The following is a 22,709-nucleotide window of genomic DNA, read 5'->3' as shown; positions in this document are numbered from 1 at the left end:
CCGTTTTCCTCCATTTCTGACATTTTTCCCTTCTCTTAAAATATTATGTTAATTGCCAAGATGTGACTAGGGGTCAAATTTAATGCGTTCTTTCCTTTATTCTTGAATGACTTATGTGTGAAAGTGGGACGGGTGGGGAATGTGCGAGGCTTCTGTTCCCCTGGCTTTCACTGAAAATGAAGCTGTACAATAACCTCACTGACCACTGCAGAATGACGAAAGAACATGCAGGCCAGGGTGCAACCTACAGGAAAAAAAAATTAGTAAGGAATACAGGAGTCATAAAGGAAAGAAAACTCAGCGTTCTTATAGAGAATAGAGCCTAATCTGATGTTTTCAGGGAGTTCCTAGGAAACACTCGGTAGCCTACGCATTATTTTATTGACTCATTCGGTGATCCAAAATGTGTTCTCAAAGTATTATCTGCGTTTTATTTTTACTGTGTAGGAATCTTTAGGAGTCTTCCCTGAAATCTGTATCCCTGTTAGGTTAAAGGACTGAGAATTAATTTTGGGTCTTACAGAGTATACTCTTGGGCGATCAGGGTAGAAGGAACAACATTTAACCATGCAAATCTTTTCCCTTTGCTATTATGCACTCCTAAAATACATTGCCATTAAGTCCTCGCCAGGATATTTGCCTTTATTGAAGTTTTGTATAAATTGGCCTTGAAGATTACACCGTAACTGACGTTGGCACTGATTTATGACATGCGAAGGACACACTCGTGGCTCTGTAGAGGACAAAAAATTCAATTCAATTCAGTAAGCCCTCCTTACTGAACAACTCCCCTTACCTCTTCTCTCCTGAATTATTAATGAGGAATCACTCATTACTTCACCTTCCTTTTCCTAAATGTTTAATCAGTCCTTCTCAATGATGTGCTCCCTTCAGAGGAAGAAAGGAGGGAGGGAATTATTGGACTGCTGATCATGTATTGAAACATCAATGAAAAGTTTTGATGTGGGGTGTTCCTTCCCCACATCTATTCCAGGTGTTTCTGAGTATATAAGCCTGGGTCTATACCTACCAAGCTCACTGTAGACTCACTTTTACCTTTTTCTCTGGTGGGATGGGATCAGTAGTGTCAGGAGCACAGCACCTAACATGGTGCCTTACAAAGAGTAGTTTCATAATACAGATTTTTTTTGAGAAGAAGAAATGAAGGAGTCCTTTTCAGACAAACTCATCAGAAATTACCTCATTCTCTGTATGTCCTTTTCTGTTTGGCAGTTGACGGGCACCAGATTTTGTTTGCCTTTGTCTACAATGGCCAACCATCCCAGTGTGCCTGGGACTGAGGGGTCTCCTGTACTGTACGACTTTCCATTTTAAAATTGGAAAAGTCCCACACAAACCAGGACTATTGGTCAGTCACCCTGTCTTCTTGCTGCTAGCTTTTCTTTTTCTTTAGTTTTCATCTCTGTTTTCCCTTTCTTTGTGTTTACAGATAACAGGCTGTGGAGTCCACAGTGAAAAGGAAAAAAGATGTATGAACTATGGTGTGTTGTGGTTCCCAATGTCCAGGTCCCCAGACCAGCAGCATCAGCAACATTTGAGAATTTCTTTAGAAATTCAAATGCTCAGGTCCCACTGCCACATACGAAATCAGAAACTCTGGGAGTGGAGACTGGCAGTTTGTTTGGGCAAGCCCTCCAGGGGACTCTGATGCACACCAAGGTTGTTTGGGCAAGCCCTCCAGGGGACTCTGATGCACACCAAGGTTTGAGAACCACTTGAAGAGTCCTGTTGCTGAATTCTAAGCCCAGTTCTGGCACTGCCTCACTAAATGACTTGAGCCATGCCCTTCTATTTTGAACTTTGGTTTGCTCTTCCATGAAGTGAGGGCCTTGGAGTAAAGGTTTTGCCACTCTGTAGTTATATGAGACTTTGGTCATTTTGCCTGGCTTTTCATTGCTCAAGTTCTCTCATGCAGGTACAGAACGGAAAACACCTACCTCACAGGGTTTTCTAACAATTCTGTGGTTATTTTGCAGTACACATTGTGGCCCAATAATAACAGCTAACTCTTACATAGTGCTACGTGCTGGACACTGTTCTAAGCGCATTTAATCTCCACAACAACCCTATCGCCATTTTACAGATGAAAACAACGACGACAAAAAGAACGAGGCGAAGAGAGGTTAAGTGGCTTACCCAAGGTCACAAGGCTAAAACAAGTGTCAGAGTTTTTAGCTAATCTGCCATATTGCTCAATTAATTTTGCTAACTCCCTCACCCCTTCCACACACACTCTCATCACCCATTCATAGACAATAATCATCATTCCCACTTTCATCTTCTGCCAGCAAGATCTCGAGAGAACCACGAGCTTATCTAGATTGGTTTTGCAAGTAGTTTGCAAATATCAAAAAAACAAGTCGAAAACATTTTCTAGAAACACTGTGTCTGTGTCCTCATCCTCATACACCTTTAGCTCATCAGAGACAAAGACCCTGGCAGAGTTTGGTAGATGTTCTCTTTTGTTGTTGTTGTTGTTCAGATTTATAGCCAGGGGTTGGTGAGTTTGTGGGTAGCCACATTCCAGTCCTTGGCTTTATGCGGTCAGTGTGGCTTTTGCCCTCCATCTTGCTCAGAGTACTCTTGGACCACTATGCCTTGCAGGCGCTTAACTTCTGGCTACCATGGTTTGCTTCCAGACAAGCAAGCCTGAGACTTCAATATGGAGACAAATATCTGATCACATTTGCTTGCTTGTTTGTTTTTGTCTTGGCCATGCCTTTTTGAGTTTACTTTGTGATATTCAGTCCATCACTGCCATGTGTTCCATACCATGAACCGTACCATCTTGGGTGGGAAGTCAGCGGAAATCTTTCCCATGTGGATTTTACTCTTCCCTGATTGCCTGAGCTGAGTTTGCAAAATACAGTCACACACTTTCTTGATGATTTGGGCTTATTGTTACGACTATCTGTTTTTGTGCCAGGCAATAAGGCACTATAAAGTCTTAGCCTGGTTAATGGAATCCAAGCTTCCTTTCTGGAAAAAAAAAATCAGGCATCTTTTGCAATTGTGATAAATCATCTTAAGCCATGTTGGTGTATAATCTACAGATTCATAGTAGTGTTCTAACTTACTTTCTGTGTGGGTAGGTAATCACGGTCATTTATCCTGTGCACAAGAGAGGATCACAAGCACGGATGCTGTGCAAACTTGTGAAGCTAGCAAAGGTTTTTCTCTGCTAGCTCCATCTTTACCCGCAGTTTACCCATTAATGGTGGCCACTCCCTCCAATTCAGGAATTTAGTATCCATTTGCCTTGTGCTTTCTAGCTCCCTCTCTGATGCCTTGACTGAGGCGGCTTAGTGTCATAAGAAGAACTCAGACTTAGAATGGCCTGGGCTTAAATTTCATCTTATTAGCCTGGAGAATTCTGGGACTCTGCTTTCCTTCCTTGAGCCACTCTTCTTCATATGCAATGCCATCTACCTAAAAAAAAGGGGGGGGACAGAAAAATTAAAAGGTGTGATGAAGAATGAACCGAGGTCTTGTGTAGAAACCATCTACTGCAGTGAGCAGCACATAATATACAGTCAGTACATACTAGCTGTTTATCACTGTTGCCAATATCATTATTGGGGAAAAGAGGAGGGACTGGGGCTAGTCTGTGTTTGACAGAAATCAACAGCCTTCTTAGAAGCAGCAAAGTTATAAGACTCAGAACTGGAAAGGTATGGGGAAATGCTAGGGGTCGTGAAGTGAAGGTCTACTGACAAGGTATCTGACCCTTAAGGCCTGAGGGTTTATGGATAGGAAGTTGTCTGGGGGTTTGGGTGATTTTCAGGTTCAGAGATGAAAGAGAAGAATGGTCAGAGAGCCTGATGAGACAAATTGGGTCTGGGGAGTTTTAAGAATGGCTTGTTTTAAGAGAGGTGTGGAGGATGAATGAGACAGGCAGGGAGACACCCATGTCCATGATGATGTATAGTTAAGGCGAGACACATACTTCCACATGCAGCTTCATTGCCTCTCAAAACCCCCACTGAAACTACTACAAAATGATTTTTGAAAGGATTAGAAGGACAGGATTTGGAGGAAATGACTGGGAGAACAGGAAAGGAGGCAGGACTAAAGTTGGAATGCTGAAAAGCAGGTGGATGACTAGTAGTTGACGTAGCCGATCCAAGAAGATGACAAAGCAGGAATCCTGAGACCTTACCAGGAAAAGCCAAAAGCCAACCTGTATCATCCCCTGCTCCCAAGGATCTTCAAGAACTGCAACAAGTAACTTTGGAAGTGGAGGTGAAGGTGGCTAGGCACCAAAGTAATGAGTGCAACTGCAAACTGGTTGAAGAAGTAGATTCATTCCCAAATCCCCTCCAGCAGCCAGTGCCAGTGGGGGGCTGGTCCCTCCCTTCCCTGACAGTAACCTGGAGTGCTATTCCCTGGAGAGTGTAAGGGAAAGGGCCTCTGGACTAGAAGTTCCTAAACCCACTCAAGGGTTGGGCTCCCATATTGAAAACAGGGGGCGTAAGTGGATGCATGCATCCTGTGAACCTCCAGTCTTCTTCCCTGACTCTGCCCCTAAAATTCTGGCATCTAAAAGAATCTTCTGTGGGTCATCTGACCAACCCAAGAGAAAAATCTATCTAAGGATAGTGACACTGAAGGTTCCCCAGCAAAGGGCCCAGTCAGGTTACTCTATAATGAGGTGCATGGTTGATAATGGGAGGGACAGGAGGAGGAAGACACCCATCCAGTCGAGGGCACTTATTTTTAGAATGGGAAGAGAGACCTGCGCATGATAGTTATTGCAAGGAAGGGAGTCAGAGAAGAGGGAGCGAGTACACACCCTGGAGAAAGGAGGTCACTGATGGAGTGAGGCACCTTGGGAGGCAGGATGGGCTGGAATCCAGAGCAGAAGTAGAAGTGACAGCCTGAGGCAGGACAAAGGACCTTTATCCGCCACTAGGATAGGATGAACATAAGTGAGATTCGGTTGAAAACGGAATTTAATCTGTTATTTCTTAGCAACTCGTACATCCATGGCATTTTGCTGGGTAGTGTTCATTCATTCATCCACTCATTAGCAGGACATTTTTTTTTTCTGGAGCAAGGACTGCGTTCCAGGCCCTGTGCAGGGTGCTGGAGATACTGAGATGAATCAAAGGTCCAGGTCTCATGGAGCTCACACTCACAGGGCGAAAGCAGACTCACAAAATCAGGAGGTAAATGCTATGAAAACGGAGTCCAAAGGGCTGTGGGGACACAGAGCAAGGGACACTATAGAGTACAGGGAATTAAACAGGTATGGAAACGCCTACAGAACAAGACAGACTGCTCTGTGAGTTCAACAGCACAGAGATCTCATCCAGCAGGGCCAATCTGCAAAGGTATCATCATAGGCTAGGTGGCCTTTGAGGTGAAACTAAGAGGATGCCTCGGGATTCTTTCAACGTGCAGTAAGGTGGGGGTTAAGGTGCCCTCCACGATGTGGAAACACATGGAAAAGTCCACAGACAGGAAATTGTAAGAGGATGTGTTTGGAAAAGAGGGAGAGGCCCTGGTCAAGCACAGAGTATACTGTGGCAAGTACTGGGTGGTGCAGTTGGGAAGCAGGAATAGGATGAGATGCAAAAATGTCATTGGGGCAACATCACAAAATGCAATGGGGTTGAACTAACAGACTGTATAAAGAACACCGCACTGTGGTATTAGAAACCTGCTTACATTCTAGGCCCAGCTCTGCCACAATACTGCCCTTGGTGTGGTATGTGGCTACACAAGTAATGTCTGAACCTTTGTTTCTTCGTCTGTCAGCTGGTAGTAAGAATACCTTCCCTGCCTATTTCATGGTGTTGTTAAGAGGAGTCTGTGAGTCAGTGACATGAAAACGCCTTTTAACAAATCTTTAAAGCAGTGGTACACGCGAGTAAAGGGCTATCACTGAGGAAATGCATGTGATGGGGACACGTCGGCAACTGAATAACCGTGGGGCGGGGGCGAGTCTACCGAAATATTCTCCTGTGAGAATCTAACAGGCTTCTAATGTGGTTGTTAGGTAACATGGTGAGTGACTTAACTCCTGATCATTTGGAACGTCCATACATCAAATTTACAGAGAATGAAAGTAGATTTGCCCCATCCTGGTGTCCACCTATGATGACCATAAAGCAGTAGATATTCTTTTAGAAACATAACAGCTTAGAGAACAGACAAAAATGGGCTAGTTTCCAGTTGTTCTTCATTTGTGCAATCCACATTCACTGACCCCTCTGCTGTGCACGGAAGGCAGGGCACAGAGGGGGAGAGACAAATATAATTTCTGCCTTCAAGCAGATCTCCTTCTGTCATGGGAGGCAGACATACCAACAGTCAGTGTCAATACCAGGTAAGCACAAGGGGTCTGTGGTAACTCAGAACAAGGGTACCTAAACCAGTGTTTTGCAGCTAAGCTTAAATAAATATGAAGTAATACCACTGTTCCAATATCACAGGTGGGGAAACTGAGACTCCAGAGAACAAGTGGCAGAGGCAGTACTTTAACCTAGACCTTTGAACTCTGGTCCCAGGGCTTTTACTGCCTCACCACAGCTGCCTGTTTTGCTTTGTAAGTATGTTTAGGCCTAATGCAGGTGGCAGAAGATCACGTTCTTTTGTGTGTCCCTGCCGTCCTAGACTGCTCACTCAATTCCAGAGATGGGTAGGAAATTGGGGCACCTCCATGCGTCCAAAATGTTATATTTCGGATAGATTTTTAAAAAGTCTTCACATTTTAAGTTCCTATTGAAAGTTCCTCAAGAATCCAGGAGTGTGTGTGTGTGTGTGTGTGTGTGTGTGTGTGTGTACGTGCGTGCACGCGCTCACCTGTACACAGGTACGTGTGCATCAGAGTTTGGAGCAGGGCAGGTTGGGAGACATTGGGAGACATTGGTGCCTACATTTTCAACAAGCCTATGTGGAGAGAAAACGGAAGGTAAGTTCCAACAAAACTGGCAGAAGAACACAGATGAAAACCAATGAGCAGAGACCTCAGAGGACACCACGAGAGGAGAGTGGTGTCGTCTGGCCCTATCTACTGCTTCACTGCCAGTTCCATACAAAGCTTATGTAGGGGAAGTGGTTTCCCTCACCATACGCTTCTTCTGGGAGTTTTGTGGGAATTCCCAGGTGTTGTGTGAGTCATAAGAGGAAAAAGGAATGATTTTGATTTCTGGAAATACTGCAGACTACATAATCTGAAATCCCTCCTTGCTACAAAACACCTAGAAAAGCTGGATAACTCGTGGTCCGTCGGTGCCAAAAGTGACATCCCACGAATAGCTGGGGGAACCTCAGTCCATTTTGACACTAAGGCAACTGAAAAAAAAAAAAAAAAAAAAAGAAGGAACTGTCCTTCTCCTAAGATCTCCTCCACCCATTTCTTTGGACCCTATCATTCTTCAGCTCTTGTATCCACTCATTCATTTAACCATTTACTGAGCACTGACTGTGTATCAGGTATTGGCTGTATTTAATGCACATAAAGTTGAGAGGCATGGCCCTTGCACTCAAATATCTCAGGGTGTGTGTTAGGCAGGGGCTCTTAACCACAGCTGCACCTCAGAATCACTGGAGAGAGTTTGCAATAATGCATTTGCCTATCCTCCCCACCTCCCTCAAGATTGTAATTTCATCCTGGAGGGAAACAAATGGCCTGAAGTTCTTTCTGTGTTGGACTCTAAAACCTGGAGTCTAAAGGGACTCCAAAGCTTTAGATGGCACCCCACAGAAATATGAAGAGAAAAAGAATTTCCTCCAGAGAAGATAGGTGCTCAAGCTCAGGGGAAGGTGCCCAAGAGGTGAGATCTCTCATTCCCAAGAGTGGGAACACTGGTCCTGCTGCCCTTCCCAGCAGCAATGCCAAGAAATGGGTAGATCTGAGAGGCATTTTGCAGGTTGAGTCGAATGGACTTGGTGCCTGATTAACTGTGAGAGAGGGGTTGAGGGAGAGGAAGGTGTCAAAGTGACTCCCGGATTACTGATGTGAACTGCTGGGCACAACCTGCTTACACAGGGAATATTAGAAGAGGAGAGAACTTGGAAAAAAGATGGTATTTTTGGTCTTGGATATATTTGAGTGGAAAGCCTTGGCTGGGCATGCTGTGCTCTCCAATCTCCTCTACCATGGACATGTATCATGCTGGTCAATATTGAGAGGAATATGTCCAAGAATTTCCCTTGAGCTCCTAGCACAAACCCAGATCATCTTTGACCTCCAGTCCCTCCACCAAAATTGCTCTTGCCCAAGGCCCCCAGCAGCCCTTACACAGTGACTCACAGTGACTATGATTTAATGTCTGCCATTCACGAGCTCAGCAAATGTTCCTGAGTTTGTCGCTTCTTGCTCAGTTCTCCTTCTGGTTTCCTTCTGAACATTTGCTCCCTTCTCCTTCTGGTTCAATTCTCTCCCAGCTCTGCCTCTCATTCTCACCCTTGATCTCACTCTCTCCTCTTTTCCTGTGAAGACACTCCTCCAGTCTCCTTCCACATATTTTCTTCTTTTGCCTGTCCCTTAAAAGAAGTTGTCCTTCATTCCCTATGTGTTCTCTCTCTCTCTCTCCTTGCATGGTCTCAACTGCATCCATGGCCTCAAGAACTACCCTGATGACTCCCAAATCCAGTCCTGATGTCACTCCTTCATCTCCACCTGGTTATCCCAACAGGTGTCTCAAATTTCACATACTCCAAACTGTACTCACCTTCCTACCAATACCTGCAACTTCTCCTTCATCCCATATCTCCAGTAATGGCTCCAAAGTCCACAGTCACCACACTCTACCCTCAGGGAGTCCTTCCAGAGCTGCCACCACCTCCTCCCTCCCTCCCTCCCTCCCCCTCCTCCTCCAACACCACCCGCCTTCGCCCTGCCAACCCATGCCCTACTTTTCCGCTTGACTAATTTCCACTCATTCTTCAATTTCTCCAGGAACATTCCCCAACCCCATAAGTCTGTATGAGGTACTCCTCCCATGTGTTCCTACAGCACCTCGAACTTAACCCTCGCGTAGCACTTACCACAGTATAGTGTTGGAAATGTCAGGTTCCTTGTCTATATCCTCAGCCAGTCTGCAAGAAGGAACGTGACCCGTATTTGCTCACTGGAATTTCCTCAATTCGTAATACAGTCCCAGGCATACAGCAGGCACTCAGTGCACATCTGTTGAAGGAATGAAAAATGAATCATCATGTCTCCAGCCAGGCTCACCATTATGAGATGTACGTAGTAAAGTACCCATTATGTGCATTTTACTGCTTAAACTTTTCTTAAAAAAAACTGAATCTGTCCCCCGTCTTATCTACCAATGCCATCAGCTTAGTTGAGATATGTATTATTTCCTGACTGGGATACTACAGCCAACTTCAATCTCAATCCTCTTTGTTCTGTCCTGCGCACAGCTACCAGAATGCTCTTTCTAGAAGCCAATCAGCTCATGTCAGTACCAAGATTGGATTGTTGGTTCACTATAACCTATAGGATATTCCAAGACCTAAGCATGGCAAAACAGAACCTCCACGACCTGGCTCCTAGCTACCTCTTGTCCAGCGACATCAACCGCCACTTGCCCGCCAGCACCTTATCCTCCAGTCCTAAGGAACTAATCGCTGCTACCCCCCATCCACCCCCACCAAACGCCTTGGCTTCTCATCATGCTACAAATTCCTTCACACACACTGTCTCCAAGTAGCTTACCTGATTCACTCCTATTCTTCCTACAAAATGTTCATTGACTATTATACATCATGACCAAGTACCATCTAATCCACAAATGTAAGGTTGGTTCAACATATAAAAATCAATTTATGTAGAATGGCATATTAACAGAACTGGGGGGGGGGGGCGGGCCAGGCCAGGGCGGGTGGGGGGAGGTTCAACCATCATCTTAATCACATAGAAAAAGGATCATCTGACAAAAATCCAATGCACTTTCATGAAAATAAATTCAACAAAGTAGAAATAGAAGGGAACTTCCTCAACCTGGTGCCATGCATCTATGGAAAACCCAGAGATGATAATATTGTCCTTAATGGTGAAGGACTGCTTGATTTCTCCCTACGATCAGGAACAAGACAAGGATGGCTTCTCCTGCCACTTCTATTTGACACTGTATTCAAAGTTCTAGTCAGCGCAATTAGTCAAGAGTAAGAAACAAAAGGACTGCAAAGGAACAAATAAAACTATCTCTATTCATAGATGACACGTTCTTATATGCAGAAAACACTAAAGCATCCACCAAAACTCTGTGTGTGTGTGTGTGTGGCGGGGGGGGGCTAAACCAAAACCTACTTGAATATCCAATAAATGGGCTCAGCAAAGTTACGGGATCTAAGATCAATATGAAACAATCAGTTGCATTTCTATACACTGGCAGCTAACAAACTGAAAAGGAGGTTAAGAAAATAATTCCTTTTAGGATAGCATCAAAAAGAGTACCGAGGAATAAATGTAACAAAGATGTATAAGACGTATACTCGGAAAACTACACGACATTGCTGAAAGATATTAAGGAGACCTAAATAAATGTAAAGCATTCCATGTTGATGGAATGGGGCACTTAGTATTGGTAAGGTGTCCATAATCTCCAAGGTAATATGCAGATTCAGTGTGATGCCTGTTAGAATGCAACCTGCCTTCTTTGTAAAAATGGACAAGCTGATCCTGAAATTCATGTGGAGATAGATACAGAGGACCCAGATGCCCCAATCAAGCTCAAAACAGAAGAACAAATTCGGAGGACACACTTCTCAACTTCAAAACTTACCACAAAGTTACACTGATACAAAAAGTGTGGTATTAGCATCATAACAGACATCCGCGTCCATGTCATAGAACTTAAGAGTCAAAAACAAACCCACATACATATCCAGGTACAGCTGACTTTCAGTAAGGATGACAGGCACATGTAGTGTGGAAAAGAATAATCCCTTCAACAAATGGTTCTGGGACGACTGCAAAAAATGAGCATGGACCCCTGTGTCATTCCATATTTAAAAAATAACTCGAAATGGATGGATCACAGATTTAAATGTAAGGACATTTAAACTTTTTTAAACTTTTAAACTTTTTTAAACTCTTAGAAGAAAAAACATAGATGTAAATCTCTGTGAACCTTGGACTAGGCAATATGACCACAAAAGCAGAGCCACAAAAGTGGTTTCTTTTGACAGATGGGACTTCATCCAAATGAAAATCTTTCAGACACCAAAGGATTCTTAGGTGGAGAGTGAAAGGACAACCTGCAGAATGGGGGAAATATTTACAAATCACATAACACATACATCTGATAAGGCTCAGTTTTCCATAATATACAAAGAACTCAATAGCAAAATGGCATTCGACCCAATTTCCCAAAATGGGCAAAGAGCTCCAGTGGAGGAGGATCAGGGGGAGGAAGGGGGAGCAGGGAGAGCAGCACGTGCACAAAGGGCCACGAAGCTCAGGAAAATATGTGCAACATCATTAGCCATTTGGGAAATGCAAATCACAAGGACCATGAAGTAGCACTGCACACCCAGTAGGATGGCCATTATAAAGAAAACCAAGCAAACAGAAAACAGCAAGCTAAGTTGAGGACGTTCAGAAATGAGGACCCTGAGGCAGTGCTGTTGGGAATGCAAAGGGGCACAGCTGCTGTGGAAATCAGTCTGGCAGTTAGTCAATGAGTTAAGCACTGAACTACCATACGGCCCAGGAGTTGGACTCCTAGATAGAGACACCAAAGAGTTCCCAACAGGTGTTCAAACAAAAACCCAGACGGGAATGTCACGGAGGCACACCCAGCTGTCCATCAACTGATGAGTGGCGACACAGAATGTGGGGTATGCGTAGAAGGGAGTATTATTCAGGTGTGAAAAGGTACCAAGTGCTGATTTGCGCTGCAACGTGGATGAACCCTAACGCTCAGCGACACCAAAGGCCGCACGTTTAACTCTGCCTGCACCTATAGGTACCGTCCAGCACAGGCAATGCTCTGTGGCAAGAACGCAGAAGACTGGTGGCCGCCGGGTGGGGGGGGGGGGGGGGGGTCCCCAGGAGCGAGCATGTGAGTGTGTGTAGCGGGGCGGGGAGTGAGTGCTTAAGGGGTTCTGGGTGTTTGGGGGGTGGGAGGGGGTGGGCGGTGGACGTGTCTCCGAAGCAGATGGTCCTGGCGGTGGCACAGCACTGTGACCCTAAGTACTCGACGCCTCTGAGTCGCACCTGCCCTCCCCCAGTCCTCTTTCTCCCTAGACTGCTCCCCACCAGCAGAAAGCGAGCGTCCCTGTGCCAAGATGGGAGGGCCCGGGCCGGCCAGGAGGCCAGGAGGCCAGGAGGCCGGCTGACCGCCCCGTCTAAGTCTACGCTCACACGCAGGCCGGGGCCCAGGCCCAGGCCCGGGCCGGCACGTGGCGGGCCAGCCGCGGAGCTGACATCACCAGAGCGCGTGGTGCGTCGCTGCCGACCAATGAGCGGACGGCAGGGGGTCGCTAGGATACAGGGCCCTGGAGCCCTGGACCCAACGACTACCTGCCGCAGGCAGCCACCGTTGGCGTCCAGACCGGCAGCACAGTCCAGCCCAGCCCAGCCGAGCCGAGCCGAGCAGAGGGCACCCAGTCCAGCCGAGCCGAGCCGAGCAGAGCTGAGCCGAGCAGAGCCGAGCAGAGCTGAGCAGAGCTGAGCGGAGGGAGCCCAGGCCCGCCGAGCCGGCCGAGCCAGCGCCCATCATGCCAAGGCAGCGGAGCCGTCGAAGAGGACGAGGGTCCGGGTCATCGCGGCCCCGGAGGCGCGCCTGCTCCCACACCGCCCGAGCCGAGCTGACCTTCTCTGTGAGCCTGGTGGAGCGCCGTCTGCGGGAGGGCCGCTATGCCCAGCGCCTGAGTCGGTCTGCCTCCGTGTTCCTGGCCGCCGCCCTCCAGTGCCTGACGGCCACGGTGCTGGAGCTGGCCGGCAACGAGGCCCAGCACAGCGCCAGGAGGCGCATCACCCCGGAGCTCCTGGACATGGCCGTCCACAACAACGCGCTGCTCAGTGGACTCTTCGGTACTACGACCATCTCCCAGGTCGCCCCGGCCCGGCGCTAGGCGCTGCTGGCCTAGCACCGGCCCACCCGTCCCCCCGTCCCCCCTCGCTGGCCTCCTCTCCTCGCCGGCCCCAGGTCCCCTTGCTCTCAGCAGGCCTCGCCCGGCCTGGCTTGTGCCTTCAGCTGGTCCTTGCATTAAAGCATTTCAAGAAACCCACCACCTGCTTCAGTCACTTTCTGTCGGGGGGTGGGGGTGGGCCTCCAGGCCTCTCTGGGCTTGGGGGGACTGCCAGGCCCGGAGCTGGGAGTGCTGGGGGGCGGGCTTGGGGCCTGGGGTGGGCACCTCGGAAGGTGGGAGCAGGCGGAGGAAGTGGGAGGAGGAGGATCAGGGGGAGGAGGGGGAGGAGGGGGGAGGAGGAGGAGGAGCAGGGGGAGGATCAGGGGGAGGAAGGGGAGCAGGGGGAGGAAGGGGGTGCAGGGGGAGGATCGGGGGAGGAAGGGGAGCAGGGGGAGGAAGGGGGTGCAGGGGGAGGATCAGGGGGAGGAAGGGGAGCAGGGGGAGCAGCAGGAGCAGGGGGAGGAGGAGGAGGATCAGGGGGAGAAGGGGGAGCAGGGGGAGAAGGGGAGCAGGGGGAGCAGGGGAGGATCGGGGGAGGAAGGGGAGCAGGGGGAGGATCAGGGGGAGGAAGGGGAGCAGGGGGAGGAAGGGGGGTGCAGGGGGAGGATCAGGGGGAGGAAGGGGAGCAGGGGGGAGGAGGAGGAGCAGGGGGAGGAAGGGGAGCAGGGGGAGGAGGAGGAGGATCAGGGGGAGAAGGGGGAGCAGGGGGAGCAGGGGGAGCAGGGGAGGAAGGGGGAGGAGGGGGATCAGGGGGAGGAAGGGGGAGCAGGGAGAGCAGCAGGAGCAGGGGGAGGCGACCGTGGAGGCAGCGGCTTCCCTGAGGCGGGGGCAGTGCAGGGGGTGACCCTGGGCGGCAAGGGCTGGCCAGTGTGGGCGTCGGGGTACAGAAGACGCCTCCCCCGTGGCCCTGAGCGACTCGGGGCCTGCATCTATCTATCTATCTGCCTGCCTGCCTGCCTGCCTGCCTGCCCGCCTGCCTGCCTGCCTGCCTGCCCGCCTGCCCGCCCAAGTCCGCGGAACGGGGTGGCCACGACTCTAGGACCCACGTCTAAAGGCGGCCAGTCGGGGTGGGGATGGACGGGCGGCCAGAGTGGCGGCGGGCCTGGGCGCCCACGGGGCAAGGGGCTTCGACGGCAAGATGGAGGCGTGAGGCGGAACATGCGGAAGAACCCGAGCAGGGAACTAGGCTCAAGCAGGGTCAGGGATCCAGCTTTGGTCACGTTCAGATGGAGCTGCTGCTAGGCGCCCTTAGCAACCGAGCTCCACGAGCTGCAACCTAGCAGCAGCCGGCGCCTGCGCAGGGGCCCCGCCTCCGCGGAGGGCCCACGTCCGCCCCACCCCCCCGCCTCCGTGATCCCTCATTGGTGTGCGTAGGTCGCCGGCCGCCGGCCGGGCCCCACCCCGAAGCCCCGATTTGCATACGCAGCCGGCCAGGACCCAGGATTTGCCCAGGGCGCCGACGGGAGGCCAGGCCCCGCCCCTCCGCCCTCGATTTGCATAAGCAGCTCCCCGGCCGGCCGGCCGGCCAGGCCACGCCTGCCCAGGACCCTAGAGTGGCCCAGGAACCCGGCTCCGGGCCAAGCCCCGCCTCCTGACCCGCGCTGCGCAAAGGCAGCTGCCTCCTCGCCCCTCGGTTCGCGTAGGTTGCTAGGCCAGCCCCGGACCCGCCCGCCTCCCTGACTGGCGTCCGCGCCTCCCAGCCAGGCCCTGCCTCTCACCTTGGCACATCACCAGGGCGACGGGGGACTGCGGGGGCGCCGGAGCCTGGCGCGCGCTTCGCGTCGCGCGCTTCGGGTCGCCCTAGGCCACTGCAGCCTGACGCAGGGCACGTCGCGGCCGGCGGGCGGCGCGGCCCGGACCTTTGCCCACGTACGCGCGGCCGGAAGTTCTCCGGAGGCTAGTTCCCTCCCCTTAGTTTCCGATTAGAATAAGTTCCGGGTAAGGAACTAATCAGCGTCTTTGATATGCGTAGTGTGCAAGTTCTGTCTAAGGTGCTCCTCCCAGTGCGCTTCAAAATGTTTACTGTATCTTTCATGGTTTGCATTTTTACAAAATGTGTGGAATGGTACCTGTTAAAGTGTGGTCGGGATGACTTTTGTGTCTGAGCCTGGGTACCAGTGCACGGGAATTTTGCAGTGGGGGAAGGAGTTTGGACTCAATATAGAGCATGTGCGTGATTTTATTGCCCTCTTGGGCCTATGGATGGATAGTTACTAAGAGGAAACATCAGAGGTAAAGGGAATTGTAGCCAAACGGACTTAGCAGAATTCTTGCTGAAAGCAAGCCAGGGTGATTAGACATTACTTGGAGGTAGGATGACGGATGAGAATCCTGAGCAGGTAAGGAGGGTGATCAGATATGGAGGGGTATTCCTGGTCAGTTTAGCAAGGTTTTTTGCTAAATCTAAATACCTAAGAAATTACACAGATGGCCGTAGGAGAAGTTTCAAATGCCTGATTAAAATTTGCCCAGCAAAGATTCTGTCAATATCATTAAGGAAATGCCATCTTAAGTTGGAGAGCTGGAGTTATACTTGAGTGTCAGGCCCACATTTTTAAATTAAAGCTACATCTATGTTCCTGTGTCATTTGAATTTGATTGGAAAGAAATTTCATGCCTACTGCTTCTTTTCTGGGTACTAATCTCTAACAGACCCCATGGACATCAAAGTGGATTCTGAACCTAGAGAGAATTTAAGTGATACCGCTGTTTATCTATGGGCAACGAGTTCTGCTTCCTCAGATGTTGAAGTATAATGCCAGAGAAGCATGCCAAGGCAATCATATTAAGCAGGTTTTATTTAAAAGTAGTAACACATATTTCTCCTGGGAGGGAGAAGGGGGCCATGACTGATGATCTGGAATCCCAAGAAGTGAGTGTGCCCTGCATCTTTTATAGATTAGGGTGTCCTTTTTTCTGTCCCCCCTTATCTCTCTCTTTCCTGCCTTTGTGACTAGGCCCAGGAGATGCTGGTGAGATGGCAAAAAGTTGAGAAGCAGATGGGCAGAGGGGAAGGGCCAAATGGAACCCAGGGGCATTAATTAGCAACTTTTGCCTGCGGTTGTTTGAAAAAGGATGGTAAGGGCAGGTAAATTTGGTAATCAAACGGCTCTGGAGGTTTTTGACATTCCATCCTCCCAGGAGCAGTCTCTAACTTCCCAGATGTAGATGGCTTTCATGACCTCCATTTTCTTTATTTGCCCTGATTCCCTCTTTCTATACTAACTACCTGTCCTCAATTCTGGCTTCATAAGCAGACTTTATTTAAGGCCTTACGGTGGATCCCAAATGAGTCAGCACTGACAGTGTGTTAACCTGACTCAAGCAAAGAACAAGTGGTATAGCTTTTATGGCATCTTGAGAGGTAGGCAAGAACTGTCCTCCTATTGTACTGTCTTTACACATAGAGGTGTGCTCTTCTTCATTATGCTTCTTCATGTGTCACATATGTCATTACCATCTTCCATCTTCACCTAGAAGTATGAGTTTCACTATGCTAATAAGGTAAAACTATGGGTTAAGTGTAAAATAATTGTTACTACTTTATATATGTGTGTGTCCCTTACCACCTGGAGTTTCCCTTTATCATCAAGAAAAATCCCTGAGAATATTATTTTCAGAATAATTTAGACCCTATTTTGTCTGGCTGTAGCTGTCATTTCTGCTGACCACATAGTCTCAGAAGGCTGAGCTGACTTTCCCAGCCTCCTGTTTTCTGGTGTGCCATTTATAAACTTGGAAGACTGGTGAAGGATATGAAAAATAACATCCCTCAAGATAGCACTCAGGGAGGAAGGAAGACAGTGTGACCTGGGAGGAGGGAGGGGGAAAGAAGGAAAACATTCATCCCTTCCCAGTGACAATGGGTCCTGAAGGGAGAAGGCAGAAACTGAGTACAGGGCCCTGAACTTTCACCTTTCCCATTGTCAATGAATCCTGGAAGGACAAAAATCCAATAGTGAAGTTCTCGGTAACATGGATCCTGGAGGAAGAAGATAAGCAATGAGCATCAAGCTCTGAGCTTTTATCCTTTCCCAGTAACACTGAATCCTGAAAGGAAAGGCAAACAAATGATCCCTGAGCTCTAAATTTTATCCTAGTAACAATAAACTTTAAGCTTTTACAACTGTTTCCCTGAGTTAGAATAAATTTCAAGCTTTTACAGATGTTTTCCTGAGTTAGATTTTTAACCTGCACAACTAGTTTTCTGACTGCCCAAATCTGTAATGATTAAGTCACACAGAAGTTTCTGCTATGATTAACCCTCATTATGACCTATAAAAACCCAGGCCCCTCCTGTAAATGGTGGCCATTTTCTACCCAGAAAGTGAGCCCCTCCAATGCCTGACTCTACTGCTGAATAAAAGGCATTTCTGATCCATGAATTCTGTTCCATCCTAGTTGTTTGTGCTTTCATTATGGTGACAAAACCATTTTGGTTATTTCTGCTTACAATTGGCATACCTTTTAACTCCTGATTTTCTAGTATAGTTGTTAACCCCATAAGAATGAGAGTTACCTTAGTTGTTTTGGTAAACTCGGGGACATGGCTAGTGGCCAAATAAAATCGGACAGAAAGCTGCTGAAGCAAGCTTTATTGGAATTTGGCTCTTGGGTGAAATTCCCAGCCCCCCAGGGTACAGTCAGGGTAGGGAGCTGGAGAAAATCGCACATGGCCTTGGCTGCCCAGGGTCTTTATAGACTGGAATGGGCCAGAATCCTGCTGCATGACAGGTGGAGTTAAGGGTCAGTGGGGTTTTCCTGCCCATTTGATTGATCACCATGTGGTGTGCTGTCCTTCGCCTCAGTTGCTCCACTCTCCCTTGTATAGTCACCCAAATTTCAACCTAACAGTTTTATTTCCCCAGAGAGGTGCTTATCCCTTTGTCCTAAGGGGTCCCATTTTTAATGAGGGTAAACTGACTGTGACTGTTATTTTTATTGTTTCTTATTTTATTTTTTAGATTATCATACAATAACGTCAAGCCTTTTTGGAGTTCTTATCTATTAATATATATACAGATGTGTTAACTGCAACACAATCAAGATGCAGAGCAGCTTGATGAACCCAGAAAACTCTCCAGTTGCTGACCCTTTGTAGTCAAACCTTTTGTCTCAGATTCTGACCAACACTTCTGTCTCCATTTCTATTGTATTGCCTTTCCCAGAATGTCTTGTGAGTGGACTTATATAGAATATCACATTTTGAGACTGCCCATTATCACTCAAATTGCTCAACATCTTGCCTTTAAGATTATATATGTTGCTATTTTATTTCCAAATATTATTCCATTGTATGGCTCTACCACTATTTGTTTAATCATTCATGTATTGTAGGACATTTGTGTTGTTTCTAGGCTTTGACAGTTTTGAATAAAGCTACTATAAACATTCACAGATTATTTTGTATGAACCTAAGTTTTCATTTCTTTAGGGTAAATACTTAGGAGTTGGACTGCTGAGTTCTACAGAAAGTTCCCTCATGCACCTTTCCAAATACTTTCACTCTCATCCTCCAGCGGCAATCACTGTTTGTATTTTTTCCACTACATATTAGTTTTGCCTGTTTTAAGACTGCAAATAAATAGAAACATACATGTACATACTTTTAGTGAAGTCTCTTTCAATCACCATAATGTTTTTGACATTCACCCACTTTGTTGTATGTATCAATGATCCATTTCTTTAGTTACTATTCAGTTGTATCCATAAACTACAGGTTATTTGTATGCACCTGTTGATAGAAAGCTGACCTGTTTCCATTTTTGTTTTTTTGGGTTTTCTTTGTTTTGTTTTGTTTTGTTTGTGGTGCTGGGGATTGAACCCAGGGCCCTGTGCTTGCAAGGCAAGCACTCTACCAACTGAGCTGTATCCCCAGCCCCTGTTTCCATTTTTATTATGAAAAATGTTGTGAACATCCATTTGTAAGTTTTGTGTGCACATGTGTTTTATTTCTCTTGGGTAATCCTCTGAATTAGAAATGTATGTGTTTTGGTCAGTTTTCTATCACCATAACAGTATATCTGAGATAAACAATTTAGAAGAAAGCAAGATTTATTTCAGTTCATGGTTTCATAAGTTTCAGTCCATAGTCATTTGACCTTGTCACTTTGTTCCTGTGATAACATAGTACATCATGGGGGATAAGTGTAGCAGAGGAGGTCTCTTTACCGCATGGCAGCTGGGAAATGAAGGAGAGAGAAAGTGACCACCATCCTAATATCCCCTTTAAGATTATTCCCCTAATGATTTAGCTTCCTTCCACTAGGCCCCATGTCTTAAAGTTTCCACTACATCCCAACAGTGCTTCAGGCTGGTGACCAATCCTTTAACATATGTGCCTTTGGAGAAACTTAAGATCCAAACTATAACAGTTATGTAATAGGGTACCTGTTTGTCTTGCTTTATAAGAAAATGCTAAATTGTTTGCCAAAGTGATTGTACCATTTTACACTCCACCAACTACATGTGAAGGTTCCTTCTGTAGTTTGGATTGGAGTGCTCTCCAAAGACCCATGTACTGAAGACTTAGTCCCCAATTTGTGGAACATTGGGAGATGGTGGAACCTTTAGCTGGTGAGACCTAGTTAGAGGAAGTGAGGTCATTAGTGAATGCACTTGAAGAGAATTTTGGGACCCCAGTCCCTTCCTCACTCTTTGCTTCCCAGATATCATAAGGTGAGCAGCCTTTCTCCACTATACACTGCTCTCCACAATGTTCTGCCTCACCACAGACCCCAAAAGCAATAGAGCCAAGCAAGCATGGACTGAAACCTCTGAGACCATTGGCTAAAATTAACCTTTCTTCTTTTTAAGTTGTTTTTCTCAGGTATGTTTATCACAGTGATAGGAAGTTAACAAATATACTTCTAATTGTTACATATTCTTGTCTACATTTATTGTTGTCAGCTTGTTTGTTTTAACCTTTCTAGTGGGAATATAGTGGTATTGTGTGCTTTTAATTTGCAATTATCTAATGACTTAATATGGTGAACATATTTTCAATTTTCCAGTAGAGTAATGCTATTATCTCCAACTATGTAATTTTTCTAATCTAAAAAAAAATTACAGCTTTCCTATGCCTCTCTTTGTGTGGCATATATTTATAGGTATTTTTACTTCCAATCTCTCTATATAAGAGCATCTCATATAGACAGTGTGTAGTTGAGAATTGATATTGAAAATAATACTAGTACTCGACATAGTTAATTTGTAATATCAAAAATCCAACTTTAGGGATTTTGGAAAGAACTAGACCCAAGCCCTGGGTGAGAGATTGACAAGTAAGGGGAAAATGTAAGAGCTGGGGTACTTTCTTCTGGGTTCCACTAGAGTAACATGGCTTTATGCCCTACTGGAATTGGGAGAAAAGAAGAGAAATAGTGAAGATTATTTATCATAGTGGTGAAAGAATGAGATTTGATATGAGATGAAGTGTTTAAATCCTGGACTTACCACTTACTATCAAGAATCTTCACCTTTCTGAGCTTCATTATGTAGCTTGGAGCATGTGGGTTGTGTTATTTGTCATGCAAATTTGAAGAATAAAATCCACAAACACAAGGGTGAGAGCAAAGTAACAGGATTTATAAGAGTAATAGAAAGAAAGCAGATGTCCCAAAGGGAGAGGGGTATCAAGAGAGGGAGAGTGTTAGCACAAAAGGACTGGGCCAGATGCAAATTTCATGGATCATCTCAGCTTTTTATTCAGAACAGAGTGATGCCTCTGATGGACCCACTTTCCTGGTAGAAAATGAGCTACAACCCAAAGGGGGAGTCTGTGCTTATATTGGTTACACTGAGAGGTGACTTATTTAATGAGCATGTCAGATTGGGCACTTAGGAATTTGTGGTCTGTTTTACTGGGTGAGATGGGAGGGGGTCTGGGGTACAGTCAGTATCTGGGATTTATCTTTGCTGGGTCAGATGGAGGGTCTAGGGTCAGTGGTCAGTATCTGGGAAAGGATTCGTTTAAGAAAGGATCAATGCTTTGGCCTCTTCCCAGAGACTGACATTTCAGACTTAATAGATATTTCCTCTCCAGGGCCTGTCTGGTCATTGGGAAAGAATGTATTGAAAAGGATCAATGTATTGCCTTCTCCCTCATTCTGTCTTCTTGGACCACACTATTTTGGGGTTTGTCATTTTCCATATTCAATAGATACCCAAGAATGTCTATTGTCTAAGGATTTATGAATCTACAGGGTTATTGAAATCAGATCCCACTCAGTCTTGGGTAAGGCACTCAGCGTCCATGAGCACCTCACATGCTCTTTGGTCCAATCAGGTTGCCATCCCCCACTTTTTGTTGGTAGTACAGGGCACCAGACAGCAAATATCTCACTGTAAGTTTTTTCTGCTTACACAGGAGTCATCCTGACTTAGTTGAGGACTGGCATGTGTCTGTAGTTTTTCAGTCCTGCTGAATAGAAACCTGACCTTGGCGGAGCCCAAGTTTCCTGCCTGTCCATTTTAACCCTTTCTCCTTCCTCAATTACTTTGCTTTTTAAAAATATGTATAATAATTTTATCAACCTTAAAAGGAATGTTGGGGCAGTTAAATTAGATGACACTTGCAATAAAGCTTAGTATTGTAGGTTTTCTACATACTTTTTCAGTCAGCATTGGATCAGAAATTCAAAAAGGATGGATTTTGCAAGTATAGGGTTGGGAAAATGAAAGGATATTAGTAAATTTACTTGGAGGGAAGAGGAGGGGCAGGAACTAAGAGATTTTATAGAAAACTTCAAGAAATCATGGAGTATTTATGGTTTGGATGTGAGGTGTCCCCCCAAAGCTCATGTGTGAGACAATAAAATAAGATCTAGAAGAGAAAGATTGGGTTATGAGAATATTAACTTAATCAGTAAGTTAATCACCTCAGGGGATTAATAAGTGGTAACTTAAGACAACTAAGGTGTGACTGGAGGAGGTGGGTCATTGGGGGTATGCCTTTAGGGTATATATTTTGTACCTGGTGGGTGGAGTTTTCTGCTTCCTGCTTCCTGATACCATGCTCTGAGCTGCTTTCTTCCTCCACACTCTTCTTCCATGATGTTCTATCTCACTTCAGGCCCAGAACAATGGCGTTAGCCATCTATCTACTGGGCCCTCTGAAACTGTGAGCCCCAAATAAACTTTTCTTCCTATAAAATTGTTCTTCTCAGGTCTTTTGGTTGCAAAAGTTAAAAAGCTGAATAAAACAAAATTCAAGAAGTATCCAATACCCACATAACAAATTCCCTATTATTGAAAGTATATATCAGATGCTAGAAATTCTTTGGGAATTATACACAATTTTGATCCATTATCTATTTCTATTATTCCGTAGAACCATACAACTCATGAATGTGATGGAGAACAACTTGGAGTCACCTGCCCACAAAAAATTATTATCATATCTTCTTTTTATGGTTGCAAATGCCCCACTGAAAAATTTTGCCTAACTCCAGTGAAATTGGTAGGACCAGTGGAAATGCCGCCTGTGTGTCAACCACAGCTAAATAGGTAAGATGCAACTTTCATGAGAGTAAGTGTCCAGGTAATTTTACATTACAGGGACTTTTCTAATTTTATCTGAGAGAAAAAATGAT

The 22,709-nt window shown here is 46.4% G+C and overlaps 1 protein-coding gene and 1 long non-coding RNA gene across 2 annotated transcripts; one reads left to right on the top strand and one right to left on the bottom strand.

Moving 5' to 3' along the window:
- Window positions 1–404: 404 nt before the first annotated feature.
- Window positions 405–8,497, bottom strand: LOC124972607 (uncharacterized). The gene is made up of 3 exons (XR_007106475.1): window positions 8,282–8,497; window positions 6,829–6,915; window positions 405–3,450 (listed from the first exon to the last, which is right to left on the bottom strand). It is a non-coding gene; the product is annotated as an uncharacterized LOC124972607 (long non-coding RNA).
- A 4,007-nt stretch (window positions 8,498–12,504) lies between these two features.
- Window positions 12,505–13,059, top strand: LOC124972606 (histone H2A-Bbd type 2/3-like). The gene has a single exon (XM_047537103.1). The coding sequence runs from the start codon at window positions 12,703–12,705 to the stop codon at window positions 13,057–13,059; it is 357 nt and encodes a 118-aa protein (XP_047393059.1). The 5' UTR covers window positions 12,505–12,702.
- The last annotated feature ends 9,650 nt before the right edge of the window (window positions 13,060–22,709 follow it).

This window comes from Sciurus carolinensis, chromosome X, assembly GCF_902686445.1.
Source record: "Sciurus carolinensis chromosome X, mSciCar1.2, whole genome shotgun sequence".
Classification (NCBI taxonomy): domain Eukaryota; kingdom Metazoa; phylum Chordata; class Mammalia; order Rodentia; family Sciuridae; genus Sciurus; species Sciurus carolinensis.
The sequence above is the reverse complement of the archived record's forward strand: the minus strand, read 5'-3'. Positions and strand labels throughout refer to the sequence as shown.